Source organism: Vombatus ursinus, unplaced genomic scaffold (assembly GCF_900497805.2).
Source record: "Vombatus ursinus unplaced genomic scaffold, bare-nosed wombat genome assembly UNPS02014798.1, whole genome shotgun sequence".
NCBI lineage: Eukaryota > Metazoa > Chordata > Mammalia > Diprotodontia > Vombatidae > Vombatus > Vombatus ursinus.
The window spans coordinates 51,773,170-51,801,165 of NW_020954576.1; the positions used below are offsets into that span (position 1 = coordinate 51,773,170).

Consider the following 27,996-nt stretch of genomic DNA (forward strand, 5'->3'; position numbering starts at 1 on the left):
AAATAGGTTAACCCAAATGATTCTCACAATAACCCTAGGAAGTAGATATTATTAAATGACTATTTTATAGATGAGGAAACTAAGGCAGAGAGATATTAAATGACTTGCCCAATGTCACACAGTTAATTAATGTCTGAGGCATTATTTATAGTCAGGTCTTCCCAATGCCAACTCTGGATTGTATCTATTTAGCAGCTTAGGGATTTAACCTTTCCTATTCTATTTCCTATTCCAAAGCTTTTTCTTCTATACTCTACTTCTTCTACACACAGCAATCCTGCTCCTCCACACCCCCAGACACAGGCCGTCCCCATGTTGCCCAGACTCACGATGCACGTTGAGCTCGATAGAGGTCTCCTTCCCACCAGGGATGGCTTCGTTGGTGCTTCTGCAGGTGAAGACACGCCCGATATCCAAATCAGTGGGGTAGATGAGCAGCTGGCTGATTGTGGTTTCCCTCTTTCCATCTTTTAGCACCTCCTGGTGGTGGAGTTGGAGTGTTAGAAGAAAGGCAAAAAATCAAAGTAAGACAAGAATAACCCATTCATCTTAAGTTAGGAATTAAAGAATTATGAGCTGGGCTTTCTAAGGAGAAGGGAGCAAATATGGGACTCTAACCCTAAAGAGTTGTCCCACTTCTGCTGCTAGGGTCTTAGGTTTCAATTTTGGGATCCTTTGACATGAAGTTTCACCTCCTCCATGTAGCCTTCCATGCCTTCCCTCAACCCACAGTGACCTCTCCTTTCTTGGAACTCTTGCAGCCCTTGCAAGTCTACACTACTTTTTTGGTTCTTAGTATACACTGCCTGGTAGGGTTATTTGTTTTTTTCATGAATATATATCTTATCAAAGGGACTATAAACTCTTTAAGGGTAGGCATAGTGTCATTTTCTTATGTAGCCCTTCACAGTGCTAAGTACAGTGCTGGGCATTCATTCACTCAACACATATTTATTATGCAACTATTGTGTAGGGAAAGGCAAAGTTTAAATAATCTTTGGTCCTTGCCCTTGAGACATTTACAATCTGGTAGGTGGATAGGACCCATTCATAGATAATACAAATATGCATAATTAAGTGATAAGTGCAACAAAAGAGATGCAAATCATCATGTGAGGTTTGAGGAGAATGGAAGGATGTTATGAACTGAGGAAGGCTTACTGGAAGAGTTGGCAATTGAATTGAGCTTCAAAGGATGGACAGAAATTAAAAATGTGGAGAGAGGAGGAGAGAGAGAGAGCCCATTCCCTGATAGGGACTGACCTGAGCAAAGTCATGAAGGTGGAAGAATGCTAGAGATGTGTGAGGGTAAGACACACTTTTCCAGTATGGCTTCAGTGTAGAAAAATATAAGATAAATCTGGAAATACAGGATAAGGGTACCCTCATGAAGGGTACAAAGGAGTTCTGTAAATACTTTCTTACTGCTTAACCTCAATTAATCAGTAAGATGGGACCCAGGAGATGAGGAGGGTGAGGTGGGGTCTGATCGAGTCATTTTCTTTTTTTTAATGGGAGCAGGGACACAGGGTGATGCCCATGTTGGGTAGGTAAGTTAAGACTAAGACCAAAATGTGGATGGAGGGATGCCCTGGATCCCAATTTGTTCAGTCATTTTTCAGTCATGTCTGACTCTTCGTGACCCATTTTGGATTTCTTTTGGCAAAGATAATGGAATGATTTGCCATTTCCTTCTTTAGTTCATTTTACAGATGAGGAAATTATGGCAAATGGGGTAAAGTGATTTGCCCAGGGTCACACAGCTAGTAAGTGTCTGAAGCTGTATTTGAACTCAGGAGGATGAGTCTCCCTGACTCCAGGCCTGGCACTCTGTCCACTGCACCACCTAGCCGCCCACTCTGGAGCCCAGGCTAGACCAACTCCAAGAGCAGGGCAGGCATGAATGGTGACCCTGGAACTCAGGCTAGGCAGGTAAGATGGGACCCAGAACCTCACCGTTGTGGTCATGGCCCCTTCCTGCTGCGTCCCATCTCGGAACCAAACTATGGTGGCAGCAGGTTTGGCGCTGCAAGCTCGGCATGTCAAGTTGTATGGTGTCCCTGCCCGAAGCAGGATGACAGGGCCCCCATCAATTGTAGGATCCTCTGGGGGGACTGTGGAAGAAAAGGAAAACAAAGTCAGCCAGAGCGGGGGTTTATGGGGATAGCAGTGTTGAGGCAAGTCCTCCTGAGTCACCTACCCACCCCCATACCACCTAAACTACTTGGTGCCTCTGAAGCATCTCTCTACCTACAAGGTTTTAAATACCCTGACTCCTGGCCCATTGCTGTCTCTGGTGTGGTCCATGAGCCTCAGAGCCTCCTTCCATGCCTTGGGTCTGAGATGGGGGGAACCTCAAAGATAGGAAGGTAAGTATACATATGGAGGTATGTGAGGAATGTCTGTTTGGTGAGTATACTAAAAACTAGAATAGCATAGTGCCCAGGCAGAACTCAGCAGGGGTACAGAGAACAAGGCAGGATACACCTCCCCTTGGCAAGTCCCCTCACTACAAACTTCTTGGTGCTAAGGGAAAAGTGGAGGATGGAAAAAGAATAAAAATCTGTATGTTCTCACCTCATATTTGACTCAACCACTCATGACACATTTGCTTGGAAGGTAGTGAATTGTGGTGGATACAATGTTGGACCTGGATGTGCTAAATCCTGGTTTGGAATCCCACCTCTGATACTTACTAGTTGTGTGACTTAGGATAAGTCCCTTAACCCCTCTAAGCCCAAGTCTTCTTATCTGTAAACAGGGATTATGCCACCCATTATACCTATTTCACAGGGTTTGGTGAGATTATCAAATGAGACAATGTATGTAATGAGCTTTGGAAACTAGAAGAGGGCTACACAAAGGTCTATTTATTAGTGGTCTTTAATAATGAAAAGGAGAGAAAGTCAGGCCCATGGCTTTCAGACTGGACCCTGGAATTAGAATGTGCTCCTAGGGTCAGGGTCTAAATGTGACAGTGCTCAGCAGGAAGGAGGTATGCCAAAACTGGGAGCCAGTAAATGAAGATGCTTGCCCCAGCTATATTCCTTAATAGTTAACGGTAAAAAACAAAAGAGAGACAGAGACACAAACAGAGAGAGACAGAGAGAAGAGAAAAGAGAGAGAAAAGAAAAGAAAGAGGAGACAGAAGGAAGGAGAGAGAATAGAGAGGAGAGAGAGGAGAAGAGGAGAGGATAGAAGAGAGAAAATAGAGAGGAGAAAGAGAAAGGGAAGAGAGAAAAGAGAGTAGAGAAAAGAAAAGAAAGAGAAGAGAGAGAAGGAAGGAGAGGAGAAAGAGAGAAAGGAGAGAGAGAAGGGAGAGAGCAGAGAGAAGAGGAGAGAAGTGAGAGAGAGAAGAGAGAACAGAAAAGAGAGGAGAGAAAGGAGAGAGTAGAGAAGAGAAAGGAGAGAGAGAAGGAAGGAGAAAGAGAGAGAAAAGAGGAGAGAGGAGAGAAGAGAAAGAGTACAGAAAAGAGGAGAGAGAGAAGAGAGTAGAGAAGAGAGAGGAGAGAGAGGAGAAAGGGGGGAGAGAGGGAGAGAGAGAGAGAGGAAGAGAGACAGAGAGAGAGAGAGAGAGAACAGAAGAGAGAGGAGAGGGAACCTGTGATCAGTATAGGGAGCTATCCAGGTGAGGAAACTCCCTCTACCAACTTCTCTATAACTTTTAACCTCAGAGTTGCCTATAGTAGAGGTGTTAAACATGCAGCCAAGTGCAGCCAAGCACTCCAGAATATTCCTTGAACCAGATTAAAATGTAATTGGGAAATACTTAACAACATAAATAAAAATATGATAAAACATAGATGTTTGTTGTTCAGTCATGTCCAACTCTTGTTTTTTTTTTCTCTTTTCTTTTTCTTTTTTTTGGGGGTGGGGGGAAGGCTAAGCAATGGAGTTAAGTGACTTGCCCAAGGTCACACAGCTAGGACGCCGTATTTGAACTCAGGTCCTCCTGAATCCAGGGCCGGTGCTCTATCCACTGCGCCACCTAGCTGCCCCAAGTCCAACTCTTTGTGATCCTGTGGACACACCAGTACTGTCCATGGGGTTTTCTTGGCAAAAATACTGGAGTGGCTTGCCATTTCCTTCTCCAGTGGCTTGAGGCAAATAGACGTTAAGTGACTTGCCCAGGGTCACACAGCTGGTAAGTGTCTGAGGCCTCATTTGATGTCAGGTCTTCCAGACTCCAAGTCCAGAGCTCTAACCATTGAGCCACCTAGCTGCCGCAAAACTTAGATAAAACTAAGTCAATATGGAGCCCATAGGGTTCCTTATGTATGGCTTAGAGGAGCTCATTTCTATTTGAGTTTGATCACTGAGAGGTTATGTAACTCATCCTGATTCACACAGCCAGGATGTGACTGAGGCAGGACTAGAACCCAAGGATTCCTGATTTCCAGGTCTTCCCAGCTGTAAAATGGGAACAATTTACAAGGCAGCCAGGTGGCTCAATGGTTAGAGCACTGGCCCTAGAGTCAGGAGGACCTGAGTTTAAATTCAACCTCAGACTTACTAGCTATTTGATCCTGGGCAAGTCACTTAAATCCAGTTGCCCCCCCACCCAAAAAAAACAAAACCAAAAACAATAATACCTTCCATACCTACCTCATAGGGTTGTTATGAGCAAAACACTTTGTAAACCTTAAAGTGTGTATGGGTTTATCACCTGAGGTCCTCTGCCCCCAATTAGTTGAAAATTCCTGTAGGGTAAGATAGATTTCCATACCCAATTAAGTGGAAATCTATCTTACCCTATAGGAAAATAGGGGGGAAGGGGACAAGAGAACAGGGGAATAATAGAGGAGAAGGCAGATTGGGGGAGGGGGTAATCAGAAGCAAACACTTCTAAGGAGAGACAGGGTCAAAAGAGAGAATAGAATAACGGGGGATGGGAAAGGGTTAAGGGAAATATACTTAGTTTTCCACAACATGACTACTATCAAAGTGTTTTGCATGATTGCACAGGTATAACCCATATCAAGTTGCTTGCCTTCTAAATGAGGGTGAGTGGGGAGGGAGGAAGGGAGAAAATTTGGAACCCACAGTTTTAAAAACAAATGTTAAAAATTGTTTTCACATGCAACTAGGAAATAAGATACACAGGCAATGGGGTGTAGAAATCTATCCTGCCCTACAGGAAAATGGAAGGGGAAAGGAATAAGAGAAGGGGAGGGGGAGATAGAAGGGAGGGCAGATTAGGGGAAAGGGTATTCAGAATGCACGCCATCTTGGGGTGGGGGGAGGGATGAGATGGGGAGAAAATTTGGAACTCAAAATCTTGTGGAAGTGAATGTTGAAAATTAAAAATAAATTTTAAAAATTTTATTAAAAAAAAGAAAATTCCTTACTCTTCCTCCTACATGCTCAGTATCACTCCTTCCATATTTCACTAGAATGGAGAGCCTCATTAATAACGACACCAGTAATGTAAACACTATTAGTAATAGCTCACATGCATATAGTTTTAAGGCTTGCAAAACACTTTACACACTCTATGTCATCTCATTTGATCCTTATAATAATTCTGTTGGTAGGTGCTATCACTGTACCCATTTTACAGGTGAGGAAACTGAAGTTCATTGAAGTTAAGTAATTTGCCCATGGTCACACAGTAGGTTAATGTCTGAGGATTCCTTGCTTTTGTGATGGCTGCCCTAACTCCCCCATGCCTGGACTGGACTCCCCCCTCACCTCCACTTCCGGGAAACCCTCTCTTCTTTCAAAATACAGCTCAAGCACCACTTCCTACGTGAAGCCCTTCTGGATCCCCTCAACTGCTAGTTTCTTTTCTCCCAAACTACCTTGTGTTAATCATTTTGTATTTATCCTCTTTATATTCATCTTGCAAACACTTACGTGTATACTTGTTATGTCATGCATGTATATTGTTTGTCCTTCATTCTCAAAGACTAATGACACCATGAGGGTGATGTCTTGACTTGCAAAGTCACCCACCTTGCTCTCACCAGAGTCCAGTGGTCAAAACAACTGGCAATGGCTCAGGATGCAGTGGGTGACCTTAGCCTTTCAAAATCAAGATCTTACAAGGTAAACTCCCTGCAAATAGAGATTGTTTCATCCTTTGTATTTGTATCCCCAGCTCCTAGCCCAATGTCCAGCACATAGTAGGTGCTTATAAAAATGCTTGTTGACTGATTGATGGAGAGATTTCAACCAAGGTCTTCCTGGCCCAGCCCAGGATTCTAACACCCTATTTCTGTCATGTCAACACTATTTAACCAGTTTCTCTTGTACAAAATTTAGGCATTATCTTGAACTCCTTTCTCAATCATCTCACACATTTTTTAATAATTTGAAAATCCTGTCTTTTCTCCTTTCTACTTCATCTGTCCTCAGCTCTATTTTTAATTGACATTTAGTTTATAAGACCACAGATGGAAAGCTGGAAGGGCCTTTGGAAGCAACCTAGTACAACCTCCTCATTTTATAGTTGAGAAAAATGAGGCCCTGTGAAGTCATGTGACTGATCCAAGGTCACACAGGTAGTAAATATCAGAGGTGAGATTTTAACCCAGATCCTCTGATGCTAGGGTCTGATTACGTTCTCTTGTACTATGTCTTTTAAAAATCGCATTCATTTCCAAGTATATGCCTCCCTAAGTTTTTTATCTGAAGAAACCTCACTCGTTACAAAGATTAAGAAAAAAAAGAAAAAAAAAGGCCTTCAACAAAACCAACCAACACATTGACTATCTCTGACAGCATAAACAATCTTTCACCCACAACCCTCCATCTCTGCAATAACGGAATGCAGGAAGTGTATTTTTCCAACCAAACTTGGCCATGATAACCACAGAGTGATATTTCATTTTGCTATTTTTATACTTTATATCCTTGTAAACATTATGTTATTTTCCTGCCTCTGCTTACTTCACTCTGCATCAGGTCATAAAGTCTTCCCATATTTCTCTTAATCCTTCATTGTTCACTGGTTCTTACAGTGCAGTAATATTCCTTTATATTCATCTAATATAATTTTATATAGTCATTCTGATCAATCAACACTTACTTTGCTTCAAGTTCTTTGCTACGACAAAAAGTGCCACAATAAACATTTTGGTATATGTGGGATTTTTTTTTTCTATCTTGGCCTTCCCTTGGAGAATATGCTGAGCAATGGGATTTTTGGATGAAAAATTATGGAGGTTTTAATCACTTTATTAACACAATTCCAAATTGTTTTCCAGAATGACTGTATCAATTCACAACTCTACCAGCTCTGTATTATTGGGTCTGTCTTCCATAAGTTTCTCCAAAATTGACTATTTCCATCTTTTGTCATTTTTGCCAATTTGAGAGTTACAAGGTGAAACCTTGAATTTGCATTTCTCTTATTGGTGATCTAAACAAATCTTTCTTTTAATTGTGTTAATAGTTTGCAATCCTTTAGAGAATTATTTGTTCATATTCTTTGATCACCTTCATCCGGAAATGGTTGTTTATCTTGTAAATCTGTGTAAATTCCTTATATAACTAGGACATCAGAGCCTTATCACAGATATTTGATACAAAGGGATATTTTTCCCTCCAGTTGACAATTTTCCTTCTTATCCTACCTATATTGATGATGTGGAAAAAGTGTTTCAATTCCATGTAATCAAAATCACCTATTTTATCTTCTGTGATCTCCTTTCTCTCTTGTTTGGTTAAGAACTCTCCATTCCTCCTCCACCAGCATATTTGTGAAAGATAACTATCCATTTCCCCCATCTTATGTAATCTTTTATATTTAAGTCTAATATCCATTTAGAAAGTATTGTGCTATATTGATGATGTAAGGTGCTGGTTTAAATATATTTTTTGCTAAGCTGCTTCCAGTTTTCCCAACAGTTCTTATGAAGTAGAAAGTCATTCCCCAAGTAGTGATGTTCTCAGGTTTAGCAAACATTAAGTTATTATATTTAATTATTTCTGATTCTTTCTTATCTAGTTTGTTTCAATTATCTGCTTTTCTAAGTTAATAATAATAATACCTAGCATCTATAGAGTGCTTTGAGGTATTTACAGAGTGCTTTGAGGTTTGCAAAGAGCTTTATAAATATTATCTTATTTAACCCTCACTATAATCCAGGGAGATAGGTGTTGTTATTATTACCATTTTATAGCTGAGGAAAATGAGAGGTTGAATGACTTGCCCAAGGTCACACTTCTAATAAATGTCTGAGGTAGTATCTGAACCCAGATCTTTCTGATTCCCAGTCCAGTGCTCTCTCTATCAGGTCAGCAAGCTACCAGCAATACATAGTTTTGATGATTACTACTTTATAATCCAATTTAAGATCAGGGAGCTCTATTTCTTTCTCTTTCATACTTTTTTTTCATTGTTTGCCTTGAAATCCAAATCTAGACTTTCTTTTATCACTCCAAATTATCTTTAGTTATTATTTTATCTAGATATGTAAAGTGCCTCCATAGTAGTTTAATTGGTATAACCCTAAATCTGTAAATTAATTTAGGTATTATAATTTTAAATATTGGCATAGTTCAAATCTGAGCTACGAATTTCCCTCTAATTATTTAAGTCATTCCTTATTTCTTTAAAGTATTTTGTAATTCTATTTGTGTCTTGGTAGATTGACTGAATTTTCAGGTATTTTAAATGGGATTTCCCTTTCTATTATTCCTCCTGGATTACATAGAAATGCTGATTTTTACAGATTTATTTAGTATCCTCTTTCTACAAAATCTGTTGTTTCAATTTGGTTTTTTTTTCCCTGATTCTCTGGGGTTTTCTAAGTAAATCATGTCAGTGCAAATAGGGATAATTTTGTCCCCCCAATCAATGTCTATATCTTTAATTTTTTTCCTTTTATCGTATTACTATCACTAGCATTTCTAAAATTATGTGTAGCGGGGAGAGAAAGGAGTTTCAATTTGCTCTCCTATTTACTGGGAAAGTCTCATTTCCCTATTGTGAATAATGCTAGCTTTTAGTTTTAAATATAGATGGTGCAGTGGATAGAGTGCTGGGCCTGGAGTCAGGATGACTCATCTTCATGAGTTCAAATCTGGCCTCAGACACTTCTTAGCTATGTGAACCTGGGCAAGTCACTTAACCCTGTTTGCCTCAGTTTCCTCATCTGTAAAATGAGCTGGAGAAGAAAATGGCAAACTACTCCAGCATCTTTGCCAAGAAGACCTCAGATAGGGTCACAAAGAGTTGGACATGACTAACATGTATTTTCTTGTCATAAAAATGTCTGTATTAATGGTATTTTTGCTGTTAATTTCCTTTATGACTTTAGATACTATCTCATTTGGCGCATATGTTTAGTATTGATAGTTTCATCACCTGTGGTACTTTTTTTTAACATAAAAAGCTTATGCTTTTTAGAAGTTTTTAGCAGAAAAAAAAAAGAGAGTGTTGTATTTTGTCAAAGGTTTATTCTACACCAATTGATACTATCATGTGTTTTGTTTTTGTTATGATTAATTATGTTAATTGTTTCCTAAATGTTGATCATCCTTGCATCCCTGGTATAGATCCAACTTGAATAATTTTTTGGATATATTGCTGTTTGGCAGTCAGATATAGAACACAACAGTCTCAGAAGGATTAAAAATGGATTATTACACAGAGGGCAATGGAGAGGCATATGGTAAGTGTGGGCAGCCAACAATATACCATCAACAATGAACTTTGAGTAACAAGCATAAAAGATGTTATCTAGGAAATGTATGACACGGAGAAAAGATGAGTTGGTCACATGGAGTTCTTTAAGTGAATAGCCAGAGTACTGCATTAGTACTTTCTTCAAAATATCAGGAGAAAAGGCAGCTCCCCCCTCCAACCATGTTAGCAGACCATCTGTATCAAACTTATGGAAAAATACGTAGAAGAGTTGCGTAAGATGATTTGGAAGGGCAAGTTGTGATCTTAACTGTTGGAAATTTATGAGAGCAAACATCAGTTTGAGTGCTTGAGTATTACTAAAATCTTTTTTGCTAGAGTTTTAGTGAAAATTTTTGCATCAATATTAGTGATAATATTGGTCTATAGTGTTTCTTGGATTTATCCTTCCCTGGTTCAAGTATTGAGATTGTGTGTTTCGTAGAATATCTTCTTTTCTATTTTTTTTAGGAATAATTTGCATGACATAGGTATTAATTGCCTTTAGATATTTGATAGAATTCACCTATAAACCTCTCTGGGTCAGAGTCCCCTGTCCTCTTTAGTATTTCTTTATGACTTGGTCAATTTCATTTTCAAAGAATGGGTTAAGATCTCTCATTTTGTATTAATTAGGGCATTTGCTATCTGAAGGTGATCCTGCATTTCTTGTCAATTTTTGATTATTCAAGTATATAATTGACTATATTGTGCTCTGATTATTTTTCTTCCTTCTCTGTTGTGATTTTACCTTGTTCATTTTGCTTTTATAGTTTTATTTACCTATTTTTTAATCAGGTTAAAGGGTTTTAAAATCAATTTTTCAGTCTTTTGAAAGAACCAGCACTTAGTTTTATCATTTCTATGGTATTTTTGTTTTACATTTTCTCTAACTTCTGAGATTTCCTCTTTTGTGGTATTTTAGCCGTGCCTATTTGTTGGTTTTCTAGGGTTTGTTGTTGTTGCGCATTTAGCTTTTTTTTTTCAATTTTGTTAATGTATGTTTCAGAGACATTTTCCCCCTGAGTAGGACTTTAATTGTAGCCTGGGATTGCTGTATTTTTTCACTGTTATAATTCTCTTTTAGTTATAGTTTCTTTGATTTGTCCTTTGACCCACTCATTAATTAGATATCATTATTAAGGATCTACTGAGTTGTCTTCTGCTTGTGTTCTTTATATTAAATACTAATTTTATTGCATTATGAGATATATAGGATATGCTTAGTATTTCTATCATTTTTTTAAACATTTACAATTTTCATGTGCCTTAGCATATGGTCTGTTTTTATTAAGGTACCATGACACCGAGAAATTTGTACATACTTTAATATTCTCATTCAGAAGATCCTGTAAGTCTTTCAGATTTAACTTCTCCAATAGTTTGTACAGTAGTCTATTTTTTTTAATGAATCTTTCTGTTAGATCTATCCAGCTCTGAGAGAGAAACATTAAAGTCTCCTATTGTTATTATGTTGCTATCTAAGCATTTTCCTATTCAGCTAACTTCCTTTATAACTTTAGGTATGATACCATTTAGTGCATATGCTTAATATTGATAGTTTCATCACCTATGGTACTTTTAAACATAATATAATCTCCTGGGTTATCACTCTTGACATTATGCTTTTTTAAAGATTGCAATTCCTGCCTTTTTTTTTTTTGCAATCACTTTATATATAGTAAATTTTGTTCCAGCCTCTCATTTTGTATTTGTCTTTATTTTTAGATCTATTTTCTTATATACAGATTGGTAGATTTTGTTTTCTTAGCTATTCTGCCACTCTATAATTTTCTTGTATTGTTTAATCCATTGACATTTTGGGTTATGATGTTAGGCTTGTGTTTTCCTCTATTTATTTCATTGATTTTTGCCCCCTTCCTCTATTAAGTTAGAACTTTGTTGCTACAATTAGTTTTGCTTACAATATTTTTATGTTAGTCTATTCCTCTAGGCTCTCCTCCCAACGCACAATACTGTTTACTATTACAAATTCCTTGAATTTTCTTTAAATATTCATTTCTTCCTTCAACTTTGTCCTTATTTCACTTATCTCTTTTGAACTCTCTTTTGACCCTTCACTTTCCAGTCAGGCATGTGGTATAAAATTTTTCTTTCTCTACTCCCTTAGTTTAGGTAATATTCTTCTATATTTTCCTTTGCTTTGTCCTCATTTTTTCACTTCCTCATAGTCTATGCTGAATTCAACTCTCCAATTCATGGACTGTACCCTTATTTGTTCCTTTATCATTCTGTGTCTCTCATGAGGGTAGTCTCTAGGGTACCAAATTTAAACTCTCTCCTCTACTGCATTTTTATGCTATTAAAATTATAGATCTTACACCATCCTTCCTTTTTTTTTCCTGCTGTCCAGAACTCTTAGAAATATCAATTTCTGAAGGAAGCTGTATTGACTGGAAGTAATGTTTGTGGTTGGAATCACTCTTTGTCCAGAATCATGAGAACAGCCCCTATCCCCTGAACTCACAATATTCACTCACCACTCCTAAAGCTCATCTCTGGTTCTATATCCTCCCTACCTAGGCACCTTTGGTGCAGAATTCCCTAGGGAGTCACATTCCTTTTCCTGAGGTTGGTTGCAGTCCTGAGACAACCATTTCTCAAAGAAGATAGTCTCCTAATGCGTACATACTCCCTCTCTGACAAAACTGATCTAAAGGCCACTTTCCACAGACTCACACACACGAACTCTCTATAGGAACATTCTTTAGCATCACCCTTTTATTTTTCCTCCATGGACAAGACCCCACCCCTACTCCTTCTGTCCCAATAAGTTCCCTTCCATTGCTATTCTCTTACTTTTCCATAGGCTGTACTTTTGTTGAGAGATTCAGCTTACTATAGACTAGGTAGGAGTGCATCTCTAGCTCCCCATTATATTTTATCTTCCCTTCTCCCTTCTGCACATCCACTGTTATCCCTCCCACAAAAGATATTGATTCTCTTACAGGGGATCAGAGGACTTAGTCCATAGATACGCCATGCTTTGTTGCTTCTACCTTCACAGTAACTCTTGTACACATGCCCTTCTCTCCAATCACACAGACACCACCCTGGCACCAGCTATCACCTCATACCTGGACTATTGCAATAGCCTGCTGGTTGGTCTCCCTGCTTCAAGTCTCACCCTGCTCCAGTTCATCCTCCACTCAGCTAACAAAGTGATCGTCTGGTCTGACATATCAGCTCTCTACTCAATAAACTCTAGTGGCTCCTTATGACCTCCAGATCAAATATAACATTGTCTTTTAAAGCCCTTCACAACCTATCCCCTTCCTACCTTTGTAGTCTTCTTACATTTTACTCCCCTCTCTACCCACTCTATGATACTTCTTGATGTTCCTTTCACACAACTCTCCATTTCCCAAGTTGGTGGCAAGGTTGTCTGCCATTCCTGAAATGATCTCCCTCCTCACCATTACCTCCTGGCTTCCTTCAAAACTTAGCTTAAATCCCACTTTCTGCAACTAGTCTTTCATGGTCCCGACCTCCAACCCCCTTGCTACTAATGCTTTCCCTTAGATATTACCTCCCATTTACACTCTATACATCTTGTACATGTATATGAGTTCCCTAATAGCAGACACTTCATTTTTGCCTTTTTCCCCCATCCCCAGTGTTTAGCATAATGTCTGGCACATAGTAAAGCACTTAATGTTTATTTATTGATTGAATGTTTATTCAGCTTTCTTCCTTCCCTTATTTAAGTTCTCCTTAAATAATCAGTATTTCAGATTCTTTTTGTCCCTCGATGGTCCCTTTGTTCAATTTAAACTTTTTTTTTCCTCTAAGAAATAACCTATAAACATGAGTGAATTAACTTCATTACTTAGTCTTTCCTCAAAAATTATACTCATTTGCCTATCTTGTATTTCTTTTGTTTAGAATGTTTACAAGTCAAATATTCTGCTTATCTCTGCTTTTTAATTTATTTTTATGTCTTTCTTTTATAAAAGACCTTTTTTTCATTGATGATTAAACCCAATTCTGCAGAATATTATTTTAGCTTGTAGTTTGAGCTCTTTTGCTTTACACAATATACATTCCATCCTCTTTTCCAGTTTCCTGTGACTAAGGAGTAATCCTGAGTTATTCAAATTGGCATTCCTTCATGGTTAAAAGATCTTTTACCTGGCTGCCTGCAACATTTTGTTACTGAAATTGAGAGATTTAAACACTACACATTTGAGAATTTTAAGTGTGAGGTTTAAATATGCTTGTGCATAAATATACATCTGTCTACAAGCTCCTTAAGGGAAGAGACTTTCATTTTTGCCTTTGTTTCTCCATTCCTTTTGTGTCCTAATTGCCTAGAAGGTGTCTGACAACTAGGCAATTAATAAATGTTTACTGATTGCTTGATATTTGTGATGTTTGTGCTTAGGTGTATATGTTTCTCTGGCAGCAATCTGTGGATTCAATCCATCAGTATTTTGTTGTCTGTGTTCAAAAGTTCCAGGCACATGGATTCCTAATATATAGTTTTCAGTTTTTACATATACATATATATGTATGTATATATGTATACATATTATATATATATATTACATATTGATATATAAATATGTGTATTGTTCTTCTGAGAAATATATTTACATTATATCTGCATAGCCTGCCTGTAATTTCACTTGCTTTGGCTTGTATAGATTCTATGGGTTATTTTAAAATTGTTTTTTGCTTCTCTTCTGCAAAATTTCAATCAACTTAAGTATTTCATATTCTAAATCTGCCATTCTTTCTTTAAAAGCCTCTGTTTCTTTAGAGAAATTTTCCATCATGTCTTCTATATTTCTACCCTGCTGCTTGTCTTTAAAATTTTGCATTGAGAGTTCTGATTTCTGACATAATCTCATTCCTAATATCTTCTTTTAAAATTTTCTCTTTGGAGCCATTCTGGCATTTTTTTTTAATGTTGTTCCATGATATTTGGAGAGTCTGAAGGATTTTTTCATTAGAAGATTTTTCCTCACTTTCATTCATGGTATAATCATAAGCATTGTATAGAGGACAGGCTGGGTATGCAGTACATCCTGTAGGGGCCACTGAGTCACTGCTTAGTTCCTTTCTAGGGGAAGGACCAATGATAATGTGTGCCTAGGGGGTATGCCAGAAGACCCAGCACACACCATATTGTACATGTTTTGAGTCTAATACTTCGTTGTATTCTGGCCTCTCTTTCAATTTTTTCTTATTTTTCATTTTGTCTTTATGAGCTTCTCTGTGAACTAGGTTTTTCCTTTGGTTTGTTACTGACATTGAGAAATACATTTTTTAAGGCTTTCTCCTTCAGATTTTTGTTTTTCGGTCTCTCCTATTTCCAGTCATTTTTCTCTGGTTTCCTCTCTTACTCTTTGGCTTCTCGCCCTCCTACTACTGTAAAAATATCTTCCCCCACCCATCTGCTGAGCTGGTCATCCTCAAGATGAGGATGGGGAGGCTTGGCCCAGGCCCCTGCTGAGTTTCTAATCTACTTTCTCTTCAGCACTGATGCACTTTTCCCTCTAGCCCACTATGTGATGCACATGTCTCCCACATCTACCCCTCCCGTTGTTCCTCCTTTCTTTCATGTAGCTGGGAAGAACCCGAATTGGCTCCCTCTTGTAGGATATGGTGTGGTGGAGGAAGTGGGCAGGGGTTGTGGGGACTAAGTCACTGCTACACTAGGACCGTGAAGACACATTCAAGGCCTGAAGCACAAGCTTTGAATATTTCCCTCACTGATTGTGCCCAAAATCCATGACACAAATTGGGAGATGTAGACACTGAGTGTTTTAGTACTGTCTCTCATCACTTCTCCCCTTTACTATCGCTATAGCTTCTCCTAAACAATCTCCCTGTCTCCAGTTTCTCCCTTTGCCAATCTATCCTCCAATCAGCTGCCAAATTATATTCTTCAAGCATAGGTTTTGCTATGTTACTGCCCTGCTCAGGAAAGATATATGGATCCCTCTTGCCTCTAGCATAAAATACAAACCTTTCCGCTTAGTTTTCAAAGTCCTCCACAATTTGTCTCTAGGCTTACTGATCAATATTTTTCTTCATGCCCTCCACAGAGCACCCATAGAGATAGTTCTCACTTCATGTAAGTAGACTATTCCACAGACCTCTGTGCAAAGTAATTTCTACATAATGTAAATTTGCCCACATATGTGGGGAAGGGAGGGAGGCAGAAAGGGGGCTGCGTGCCTGTGGAGGGAGGAGGCCCGCACATGATTCAAAGACTCATGGGGGCTAGGGGCAGATAAGCAAAAGGAGGAGAAGGAACAGGATGGTGGGGGTAGGAAGGTGGGGGAGGGAGAGCTAATCACGTGGGGTATGACTGTAACAGAGAGGAAGAAGGGCAGACATGTGAAGGCTGAACATGGACAGAGGCAGGAGAAGACAGGTGATATGCAGGGGCTGGGGACAGATACCTAGTACCCACGCGGATAGACGGAAGACAGACACACAGAGGCTTGTCATGAGAGCAGGTGGGCAAAGTAGGCCATAGGTCCCCTCTCTCATGACAGAGATCTCAAGCCAAGGTCCCTAACTGGCATCAGTGGTGGTCTCTCGGCCTGTCTGTTCTTCCTTGGAGGATTTTGGGTTTATTTAGGATTTTTCATTTTTTGATAGGGGTGTAGGAGACCACTGCACAGCTCAGCCAAGGGGCAGGAGCAGAGAGAGAGCACAGAACTGTACAGTAAAGTTAACATAGGTGCTTTTTCAGAATGCAGATTTTTTTCAGAACTCTTCATGTAAAGTCGAATTCGCAAAATGTGAATTTATGTAAAGGGAGAACTGTTGATGCTGGCTTGCTTGCTGTTCCCTATGCATAACAGTCAATCTGCATCTCTGTGCATGCTATCTCCCTAGCTTAAAATGCATTCCATTCTCATCTCTGCCTCTTAAAATCCTTACTTTCCTTCAAAACTCCCCTCAAATGCCACCTCCGACAGGAAGGCTATCCTGATCTTCCCAATTGTTAGTTCTCTCCTCCCAAAATTACTTTGTCTATATTTTGTATTTAATTTTCTTTATAGTATGTTATTTCCTCACAGTAGGATGTAAGCTCCTTGAGGGCAGGGAGCTCACTCTTGTCTTTGCATTTTTAGCACTTAGCAAAGTGCCTGGCACATAGTAGGTTCTTAATAAATGCTTGTTGAAATGGATTCAATCAAGCAACATGCATTTATTATGCACCTTCAACCTGCTGAACTGTCCTGAAAATACAAAGACAAAAAATTATCAAGATGAACTCTATAGGGGGAGACTGTATGTATAAAACACATACACACATATAGGTGCATACAAAATGTATAAATACAAAGTAATTTTTGTGGGCAGAACACTATAGGCTTGAGGGACCAGGAAAGAGGTCATGTAGAAAATGACACTTGAGCTGGGCTTTAAAGAAAACTAATGATTGTGACAGCTGGAAGTGAGGAGAGAATGCATTCCAGACATGGGGCACAGCCTGTGAAAAGGCATGGAGACGAAACGCATTTGCAGAAAGAAAAGTACAAGAAAAACAGTAACTCCCATTGTCTACTCTCTCTCTGCTTTGGTCTGTTCTTCCAACTGCTCCCAGATGTATTCATAGACCTGGTTATGTCACCCCTCTATTCAAAACCCTTCAGGAGCACCCTATTGCCCATCATATAAACTTCAGACTCCTTGGGCTGGCCCTCAACACTCCCCAGAATCTTAGACTACGTTATCTTCCCAGGATTATCTCATACACTTCCCTTCCACATGGTCTATGTTCCCAACAGATTGAACCATTCCCCATCCCTTGTGCAGGCCCTTTATTTTCTTGTCTCCATTTTTCTTTTTTCTCCAGGTTGGAATGCATCTTTTCTCACTTTTCAATCTTTACTTCTCTGATACATTCAGCATGTATTATTTTGTATTACAGTTATCTGTGAATATATAGTACCTTTCCACTAGATCCTAAGCTCAAGAAGTCAGAGAACTATGTCTATGCATAATAATCTATTATATGTCCCTTAGTGCCTTGCACAGTACTCTGTACATAGTACATGCTTAATAAATGCTTGTTGCAGTTTAAGTTATATGCATGTATGCACATATATCTGATTTTAAATGTGCCTTGTATAGCCATACACAAGCTAGCATGTATGCATCTATTATGATCACGTGTGTACATTTGTGTAGACTTGAATATGCCCACACACTTTTATATTTTAAGTAGCTGATATTTCTTCCATGTGGGTGCTCCTTCCACCAAAGGTGATCACAAGCCCTCCACACTTTAATAGATGGTCTTCATAACAACTGACTGAAAAAAAATGTCATGGCATCACCCTGAAGCAACTTTCTGGTGATGAGCCTTCTCTGATTTAGTCAGGCCGATCCTCAGATGACTGGCCTGGAGTGCATTTCTGGACCTCCTCAGTATCAGTGTTTAAATGTGTATGCGTGTTTATAAGTATACACATCTGTATTTAAATGTATGTATGTGTCCTCACAAGATAATACCTTTACCTAGAATCCTGCAGTATGAGGGAGAATAGGGACATCATATTGTTTAAAATAGATTAAACAGGAAGTTTGTGCTTTGAGGTAGCAGTGGAAGAGTGCGTATTAGGAGATATGGGTGAGGGTGAGGATCAGGTAAAGAGACTGCATCAGGTTGGCAAAATGCAAAGTTTCAGGCTCTCTGCATGCTCCCTTCTGGTTTTTGTGGAAAAGTCTTTGGGCCCCACCCCAGGCCCCCATAAACACTGAGCTCCAGGCAAAAGGGAACCAAGGAAAGCCAGCCTTATCAATGCCTTTGTTTAGCTATAGATAGTTGGAAGTTTAGGAGGCAGAAGGGAAGGGAGAAGGGGAGCAGGGGAAGGTAAGCCTGGGCAAAACAGTGCATGGATGGGGCAGGGCAGGGCAGGGCAGGGCAAGGCAGGACAGGGCAGGACAGGGCAGGGCCGGGCAAGGCAGGACAGGGAAGAACAAGGCAGGTAGGTCAGGGCAGAATAGGGCACAGTTGTTGAGTTGTTTCAGTTTTGTCTAACTCTTTGTGACCCCATTTAGGGTTTTCTTGGCAAAGATACTGGAGTGGTTTGCCATTTCCTTCTTCAGCTCATTTTACACATGAGGAACTGAGGCAAACAGGGTTAAGTAACTTGCCCAGGGTCACACAGCTAATAAGTGGCTGAGGCCAGATTTGAATGCATGAAGATGAGTCTCCTAACTCCAAGCCCAGTGCTCCGTGCACTATGGCACCACCTAGCTGCCCTAGGGCAAGCAGGACAGTACAGAACATCGCAGGGCAAAAGAGAAAAAGAAGGAGGAAGAAAGACCAGTTGGAGTAACCTTCTCTCAGCATAATTCATTCTTCATGTTGCCTGGACCAGGAGCCCGCAAGAGGTCCCTGTTTGGGGGCAGCTAGGTGATGCAGTGGATAGAGCTCCAGCCTTGGAGTCAGGAGGACCTGAGTTCAAATCTGACCTCAGACACTTGACACTTACTAGCTGTGTGACCTCGGGCAAGTCACTTAGCCCCAATTGCCTCACAAAAAATAAAATAAAAACTATTTTGGAGCAGCTAGGTGGCCCAGTGGATAGAGCTTTGGCCTTGGAGTCAGAAGGACCTGAGTTCAAATCCCACCTCAGACAATTGACACTTACTAGCTGTGTGACCCAGGGCAAGTCACTTAACCCCATGGTCTGGCCAAAAAAAATAAGAAGTCCCTGTTTGCCCCTCCTATCTACTCTAAGTCAGAAATTCATCCCCGAAGGTCCTTCCAGCTGCTCCTTCCCCTTTTCTTCTGCCAATCATATCCAATTCTAATGTATTGACTGCTAGGGCCATATTTCTAAAGTTGCAAGGATCTCAGAGGCCAGTTAATCCAATCATCCCGTTTTCCAGATGAGAAAGAAGTGGGTTAAATGACTTTGCTATTATCTTATGGGTCAGTGTCAGACAGGTCAAATCAGTGTTCTTTCCAATGACACCTCAGCTGAGGTCCTCTCTAGCAAACTAACCCTGCTGCCCACACCTCCTATATCTGCCTATTCCCTTCTCTAGCACTTTTGAGATTACTTTTGGAGGCAAATGATTTCACCTTACAGGGCCTCAGTTTTTTCTTCTGAAAAATAAGAGGCTGGGAGACACAGCCTGACTTAGGAGATAGGGAACGGGTCTTAGAACCAAGAATCTCTGGTTATGTCTATACACACTGGCCATGTGACCAGCCCAAGTCACTCAGGGCACAGAAGTCTCATAGACTGCAAGCTTCCTGAGGACAAGGCCCTTCTAATTTATTCTTGTTTTTTGATCAGTGCTTAGCCCAGGTCTAGTAAAAGCATTTTGTTGAATTGTTTCTTGAATTTAAATAATTTCACAGCAGCTCAGCACCCTCTGGTCTCTTTTCTTCACCCCAATGCCTTTCCTTGCCCTAGGGTTATCTTTTCTAGCTCTAAGGCCATTTTAGGAGAGAGAAGAGGACAATGAAAAATCAAAGGAGAAAGAGAGAAGGGAAAGGAACATAACAGACAGTGAAGAAGCTTTTTTAAAAGGTAGGAAGAAGAAAAGGGGAGAAATAGAGACAAGGGGGAAATGAGAGAGAAAAATATAAAGACACAGGGATGGAGTCGAAAGACAAAGGGATTGTAATGTACAGGAAAGACAGAGATAGGCACACAGCCAGAGAAATAGAAACATAGTAAAAAAAAAAAAAGAGTCAAAAAAGCTAGACAGAACTAGAGTGAAAAAGAAATCCAGCAATAGAAAGACCCAGAAACACAGAAGAGATACTAGAGGTGGGGAGGGGTAGAGGTGAGAGAAGGGATAGACAGAGATAGAGAAGGCAAAGAAAGACAAAGGCACAGATAGAGGAAGAGAGACAGAAATAGCATAAGAGTGGGGGTAGAGAAAGATCAATGGAAGAGAGTTAGCACAGATAGAGGGAAGGGTGAGAGAACAAAGAAAGAAAGGGGCAGAGAGGGGAAAGGAACACACAGAGGGTGAGAAAGAATCGGGGAGAGACAGAGTCAGAGGTGCCCACGGAGAGGAAAGACACAGAACACACAGACCCTATGTCACAGAAGGAGGTGGAGGGGTGAAATGCGGCCAGCACAGTATAAAGACACACACACAGACCCACAGATTAAGCTACAAAGACAGAGAAATGAGGAGTCTAGGGGGGAGGGAGAGAGAGAGAGAGAAACACTGCAAACCCAGCTCCAGGCAGAAGTGTGTCAGAGGCGACCTCATTCCTTTAATCTGCCCTGGGGAGGTTCTTCTAATTATGCAAATGGCTCCCGGGTGTCCTGAGAAGACTTCTGCTCTTCCTACCGTGGGCGGCATTAGAGGGAATGCCTGGAGCCATGTTGAGATCCTGAGGATACAACTTCTTCAAGACTGGGAGGAGGAAGTCTGGGGAGAGGAGAGGGCATAGAGAAAGGCGGGGAGAGGTTGTCCTGGACACGAGTACAGTCTCTGAGCCCTCCCCCCATCTCTTACTTCATATATTTATTCTCAGTCCCAAGTCCCATTCTTTCAACTCTAGCCTTCTGGTATAATAAGGGTGTCAATGAAGTTGCTAAAGCTTAGTTTAGCAGGAGCCAAGGAGGACAAACAGACTGGAGGAAGGGGTTGTTCAGGGTGATGATGTTACAGAGAGATGAAGTGGGGGGAAGAGGAACAGAGAAACAAACTGCTCAGAGAGAGCAGCAGCAAAGGAGGAGGCCCAGAAAGCGGAGTTCAGAGGCCAAGAGTCTCTGGCTGATGACTTTGCTATAAGCCAAAGGCAGAGAGAGGCTTCCTAACCTCTCCCCCTTGCATTAGGGAAAAAGCAGTCTTTCTATCCCAAAGCACAAAGGGAAACCTACAGCCATTCCTAGTTCCACAAATAAAATACCTATCCTCCTAACAATTTCTCCAAATTCTTATCCCTAGTTAGGGGGCAGTTCCAACTAAGGCATCCCTTATAAGAACTTTCCTTGTATTCTTCTTTGGTTTTTACTGCCTCGATAATCCCCATCCCAATGGTGGTATTAACCTACAATCCTATTTTTGGTTCCTCCTCAGGAGCTACTGAGTGTTGCTTGAAGCAGCCATGGAAGCAAGCTCTCCAGGTCTGCTAAAGAGTAGACCCTCAAATAAGAACTCACTGATGAACAACAAGGCAACAGAGAAAAGCACACTGGATTGGGTATATGAGAATCTAAGTTCAAATCTTGGGTCCGCTTTTTACTGGGTTTTGTTTTGTTTTGGTCTTTCTTTGTATTCCTGCACTTAGCACAATGCCTGAGGAGTAGAAAGGACTTAATAATTGCTTGTTGCCTGATTATATGACTTTGGACAATTCACTCAACCTCTATGGGACTTCATTAACTTCTGGGGGTACCATAATTAGTTTGTTTTTTACAAACTTCTTTTAAAAATATTTTCATAACTGTATTTCAATATAATTGGTTTCTGTTGTAATTTATGTATTTTATTTTATGCCTTTAAAAATATTATTCTGACAAGGGGTCCATAGGCTTTACTAGGCCATCGAAGGGGTCCATGATACTTACAAAGTTAAAAACCTTTGGACTAGATAATATTAAAGGTTCTATGACATTGGTGTCTTCGATGTCTGACCAAGCTCTAAGCACTCATAACTAACATATTAGATGAAAGAATGGGCATTTAAACAGATCTTGACATGCTGCAACATTGTAAAAGTCTTACACTTGGGCTAAAACCTCAACTTCTCTAGCATAAGATGGCTAGACAGTAATTCTTCTGAAAAATATCTGGGGGCTTTAGTGAAATGAAAGCTCAAATGAGTCAGTGATGTGATGTGACATCCAAGAAAGCTAGTACAAAAAAAAAAAAAAGAAAGCTAGTACAGTCTTGGGCTACATTAAGACAGGCATAACGTGCAGCACTAGTGAGGAGATATTATCGTCCCTCTGTGCTAGATCTGCCTTGGTCAGAACATATCTGGAGTATAAAGCTTTCTTCTGGGTGCCACACTCTAGGATGGGGATGGATAAATTGAAGAGCAGCCAGAGGATGACAATCAGGATGGTTCGTGTAATTTGAGAATGGGCTTGAAGGTCTACAGATATTTGACAGTATTTAAAGGACGACCATACGGAAGAGAGATTTGGCTTATTCTGAGTTGGCTTTAAAGGGCAGAACTAGGAGCAGTTAGTGGACGTTGCAAAGGGGAAGATAAGATTTAGGTTTGACGTTAGGGGCAAAAGAACTTCATAAATTTTTTTTCCCAGTTTGTTTTTCAGTTATGTCTGACTCTCTGTGACCCCATGTGGGGTTTTCTTGGAAAAGATGCTGGAGTGGTTTGCCATTTCCTTCTCCAACTCATTTTACAGATGAGGAAACTGAGATAAACAGGGTTAAGTGACTTGCCCAGGGTCACATAGCTAGTAAGTGTCTGAGGTTGAATTTGTACTCAGGAAGATGAATCTTCCTAACTACAGGCCCAGTGCTCTATCCACTTCACCACCTAGCTGCCCTCCTAAAAATTAGAGTCATCCAAAAATGGAGCGGACTCCTTTGGGAGGTAGTGTATTCCCTGATGCCTGTTTAAAGTAAAGATTGGATAACTCATTGTTAAGTATATTGTAGAAAGGTTTCTTATTTAGGTTCAAGTTACACTAGATGGCCTTTGAGATCTCTGCTGAGATTTTGTGATCCTTTTGTTCTAATCTTAAAGATCCCTTCTTACCAAGGGATCTTCACTCTACTTCTCTCTCTCTCTCTCTCTCCCTCTTTCGTTTCTTGTGGTTCATACCCCTTTGTCTACAAAGATGCTGTGTTCTCCCTTACCCTGGAATATTGCTTTGACTCTCCTACCCCATCAAGCTATAATCCAATAGCTCTGTCTCCTTTTACTCTAAATTTCAAGAAACTTCATCAATGCTATACTTGATGCCTCCACCTCCTCACCACTCACCAGGGGGTACTCCTTTATTTCCTTCAATGTGGTTTCTGTCCCCACCAGTATACCAAAACTGTAATTTCTGGTCTTCTCTACAGTCATTCTCTTAAGTGTCAAGTCCAAAGATCTTTTTTTATTCCCTTTGGCCTTTTTTGCATTATTTGACACTGTGGTCCGTCCATATACCCTTGCTAGTCACTTCTACCATTATTTCTAAGACTGTTCTCTCCTACGGCCCTTTCTACCTGTCTTTCTCAGTCTCCCCACTATGGTTCATCTTCCTTCTCTCACCTCCTAAGTATGAGCATTCCCCAAGGTTTTGTCCTTAGCTCTCTTATTAAATGAGGTAATAATTCTAAAGCACACAGCTCAGTGCCTGGCACACAGTAGACACTTAAATGCTTATTCTCTTCCTCTTCCTTCTTATTTAAAATCTAGAAAAATGCTTTCACTAGGCAATCTCACTTATTTCCACAGCCTCAATGATCACCTCTCTGCAGATGATTACTCCCAATTTTTTATCTCCAGTCTTTATCTCTCCACTGAGCACCAATGCCACATTTCCAACTACTTGCTGACCATCACCTTCTAGATGCTTCCTGGATACCTCAAATTCAACACGGCCAAAAGCGAACTGCTTAACTTCCTTCCAAAACCTGAGCTCCTCCCTACTTCTCTGTTTCTCAGTCTCTCATTTTTAAAACTTGAGGAATTTTTCATTCTTTCTCTTCCTCCCCCTGAACCGTTGACAAGTCCTACGATTTTAACTCCCCAGTAGTTCTTGAATCAATCCCTTTCTCTCCAGGCACACTGATGCCACCCTTGTTCAGACCCTCATCCTGTCTCTCCTGGAATACTGTAACCATTACGCTTGACTCACTCCTCTTATCTGCAGCCTATTCTTAATGGAATAACTTGAAATCATCTTCCTAATGCAGTGTTCCCTGCTCAAAACCCTTCAGTGGCTGTCGGTTGCCTATAGGATAAATGTTCCAAAACAAAAACAAAAACAAAATCCTTCCCCAGACATTTAGAGTCCTCTATAATCTGACTCCAACTGATATTTTCAAATTTTATCTTGTACTATTTTCCTTCAGGCATTCTACATTCTAGCCAAACTAAACTACTAGATGTTTCCTGATCTTGTCTTGTTTTCTCCCACCTACATCTTTGCATTCATGCAAGCATCCCATGCTTGGAACACATTTTCTTTGACTCTGCATCTGATTAAATTGTTCTCTTCCTTCGAAGTTCTTTAGGTATCGGCTCTTCAATGAAACCTTCCATGATCCCCACAGTAGAAAGTGATCTTCCCACCTCATATTTCTTATAAGATTTTGTCTTGACCTCTGCCTCACCCTTATTCCAATCTACCTTATCTCGTACTTACTGGTACAGGTATTGTATCCCCTCACTATTATTTTAGGCCTTAAGCAACTTGAGGGCAAAGGCTGTCATTCCTAATGTTGGCATCATAGGCCCTAACACAATGCTCTACATAGAGTATGCACTTAATGTTCATTATATTGAACTGAAAAGTTGAAAAGGAAAACCAGGACATTGTATTGGGTGGGACAATAGGGATTGCAGTGACAGAAGGACCAGAGGAGAAGTAGCCTTGAGAGATTAAAGAGGAGACTAGGAAAGGGGTGAGGGTAGGGAGAAGAAGTGGTAATATTGGGTGACAGGAGAAGGGGCTAGGATGACAATGAGGTGGGACACTGGGATGCTCAGAGTGGACACTAAGGAAAGTCTCTTACTCAGCACAGTGAGTTTTGCCTTTCGTGAGCGCAGGGCAGCTTCAGTGGCCTGGCACTCATAGGAAGCATCATCGGAAAGCTCAGCATCTGTAATCTCCAAGTTGTATTGCCCAGCTTCTGCAGAGCCCACAATCCGGTATCGTGGCCATGCTAGGGGGATGAAGAGAGGTCAGATGTAAACTGATCTAGGTGCCAACCAAATGTAGATACCACCTTTCCACCCAATTCCCATTATCCCAGAGGGCCACTAAACCCATCTCTAGATTCCCCAGGATCCCCCACTTTGCTTTTGTCATCACCCAATCTTCCCATTTCTATGCCAAGACTTTATATTTAATGATGGTACAGTTCCTCCTCTGTCCCACCCTCCCTCTGTCCTATCCTATGATACAACCAAGAGGCAACCAGGTCATAGGCAGAGGATTGTGACATCACAATCCCCCATAGCCAAAGAGGGCGATATGAGAACCTGAAAACAGAAGAAAAGGAGGTGGGGGTGGGCAGAGAAGGAAACAATGAACAGAAGCAGATGAAACCTCAGAGGCTGTTTGCAGACAAATGTCTCTCATAATAATAGGAAAGAAAAGAGTGAACCGCAGAGCAAGGCGGTGGGAGGGAGAGACAGAGAGAATATCTGTGAAATATAGGACTTCATAGCAGAGGCAGCAGCTCTCTGGGGATCCTTCTGTGGGACTTTCTCAGACTCAGACAGAGACTCAGCTCTCCCTCCCTCAAGACTGAGACCTTTCCCCCACATCCCTTGGCCTCTGAAGGGGACAGTGGATGAAGTTTCCCTGCTAAGCAAGGAGTTTCTGGAAATGTGAACATGGGGGGATGGGTTGACTGAGTCTCAGCCCTCCCCACCTTATGCCAACCTCTTCTCTCTGTCTCTCTTCATCATTTGACTAGCTACCTACCCCCCCACCCCCTACTCTCCATAGCCTTACTCCCCACTCTCGCCTTCCTCCCTTTATCTCACTCTGTCCAGCCTTTTATTGATCCCTCTCACTCCATATCTATTGATCTCTCTCTGTTTCTCTCTCTCTCTCTATCTCAGCAATGAATCCAACCTCCATCTCTATTCTCTTGTTGTGCATCACTACACGGTCCTCTCCATTATCTGCCTCACTAGAGGAGGGCCATAACAAAAAAATCTCCCAATACTCAATATCCCTCAAATCATTTTCGTTTGGCTTTGGAATATGAAGTGTGTGTGTGTGTGTGTGTGTGTGTGTGTGTGTGTGTGTTTAAAGCTCACTCCTATTTGCTTAGCTCTGACTATACAGCAGGTACTCAATAAAGGCTCCATGAATAAATGAATATGCTCAGGTTGATAATAAAATGAGTTTACCCATCCCTGAGCTCTCATACTGATTGGACAATGGTGGGAAGGTGCCCAGGAGGGTGACCCCAGAATGAAAAATTTGTTGAAGATAAATCTAGTGCTTCCTGTACCACATAATAACATATTGTAGGGGAAAGACTATTGGACTGGGGGACCTGGGGGACCATCAAATTTGGATTTTTTCACTAGGTGTATAACCTCTGTCTTGTTGCTTCTGCTCTGAACCCTCAGTTCCTCATCTGCCCAATGAAGGTTTAGATTTAGATATTCCTGGAAGTGCCTTTCACCTCTAACATCTGCTGAGAATCCTCTTTTCTGATTCCACATGCACCTTCCACCCTGTTTGTTTGGCTCTTTCTGCCAGTCTCCTTGTCTTTTTCTCTCCCTGGTTTACTCTCTCCTTCTGTGACTTCAGCACCTTTCTTTAAACACAGAAACATTTTGAGAAGAAACAAACTACCTGACAAAATGTCTGGGCAGTAGTATATTTCTAATATATGTGTGTATATGTATATATGTGCACATAGATAAGTACACACAAACACATAGAATACATAAGACATACACATGCAAACATGTATATATACATATATATGTGTATACACACACACACAGAGTCAGAGAGTAGAGAAAAATGGGAACAGAGATGACAGTAAAAGAACTTTGGAAGAATGAGCTAGAGTCAGGCAAAAAACTCCAAAGGTGCCAATGTGAATGGAAAACAGGCTGCTTGGGCAAAAGATTATCTGGGGGAAGAAGGATCATAGGATCACAGAATCAAAGGAAAACAGATCGAGAACTGGAAGGCACCTCAGATAGATAAAGACCTTACCTTTGAGGCCCTGGCCCATGCCCAGAGCCAACCCATCCTTGGTCCACTGCACGATGCCAGAATAGTTCAGCAGCACACAGGAAAGCACTGCCCGCTGCCCAGCCACCACCGTCTGGTCAGATGGCTCCTGGCTAAATCGGGTCTGGGTTCCTGGCAGAGAGAAACAGTGGGCATCAGGTGAGCAACCATTCTGCCACCTTCCCTCAATTGTGTAATTGTGTGTATGGGGGATGGAGCAGGGGGCAGAAAAGGGGAATCAACCCCTCCCACCTTTCAAACTCTCTAACACCCCCCCCCAGGGGACTGTTATATCTTATGGCACTGGGAGTTTACCAGGCTCCCTACACAGCCCTACCCCTCCTCCCTTTCTGTCTTCTTTTTCACTCCCTTTAGCCTCTCTCCCTTTCCAGGAGAAATGGAGTTCAAAGCCATGTGCTTAGAGATCTCCTGATAGCAGCTTGGGCTACAAGAGTCCAATCATCCATGTTAATCAATGATGCATAATTAATGTTG

The 27,996-nt window shown here is 40.8% G+C and overlaps 1 protein-coding gene across 2 annotated transcripts in view; it reads right to left on the minus strand.

The window, feature by feature from the left end:
* The window catches only part of KIRREL1 (kirre like nephrin family adhesion molecule 1), a 163,202-nt gene that overhangs the window by 14,417 nt on the left and 120,789 nt on the right, over window positions 1-27,996 (minus strand). For both annotated transcript variants that reach the window (XM_027871506.1, XM_027871505.1), the window contains exons 2-5: window positions 27,484-27,633; window positions 25,307-25,456; window positions 1,957-2,114; window positions 330-480 (exon numbers count right to left, since the gene is read on the minus strand). In XM_027871506.1, the coding sequence (XP_027727307.1) occupies window positions 330-480; window positions 1,957-2,114; window positions 25,307-25,456; window positions 27,484-27,633 (609 nt within the window). The remainder of the gene's footprint in view (window positions 1-329; window positions 481-1,956; window positions 2,115-25,306; window positions 25,457-27,483; window positions 27,634-27,996) is intronic.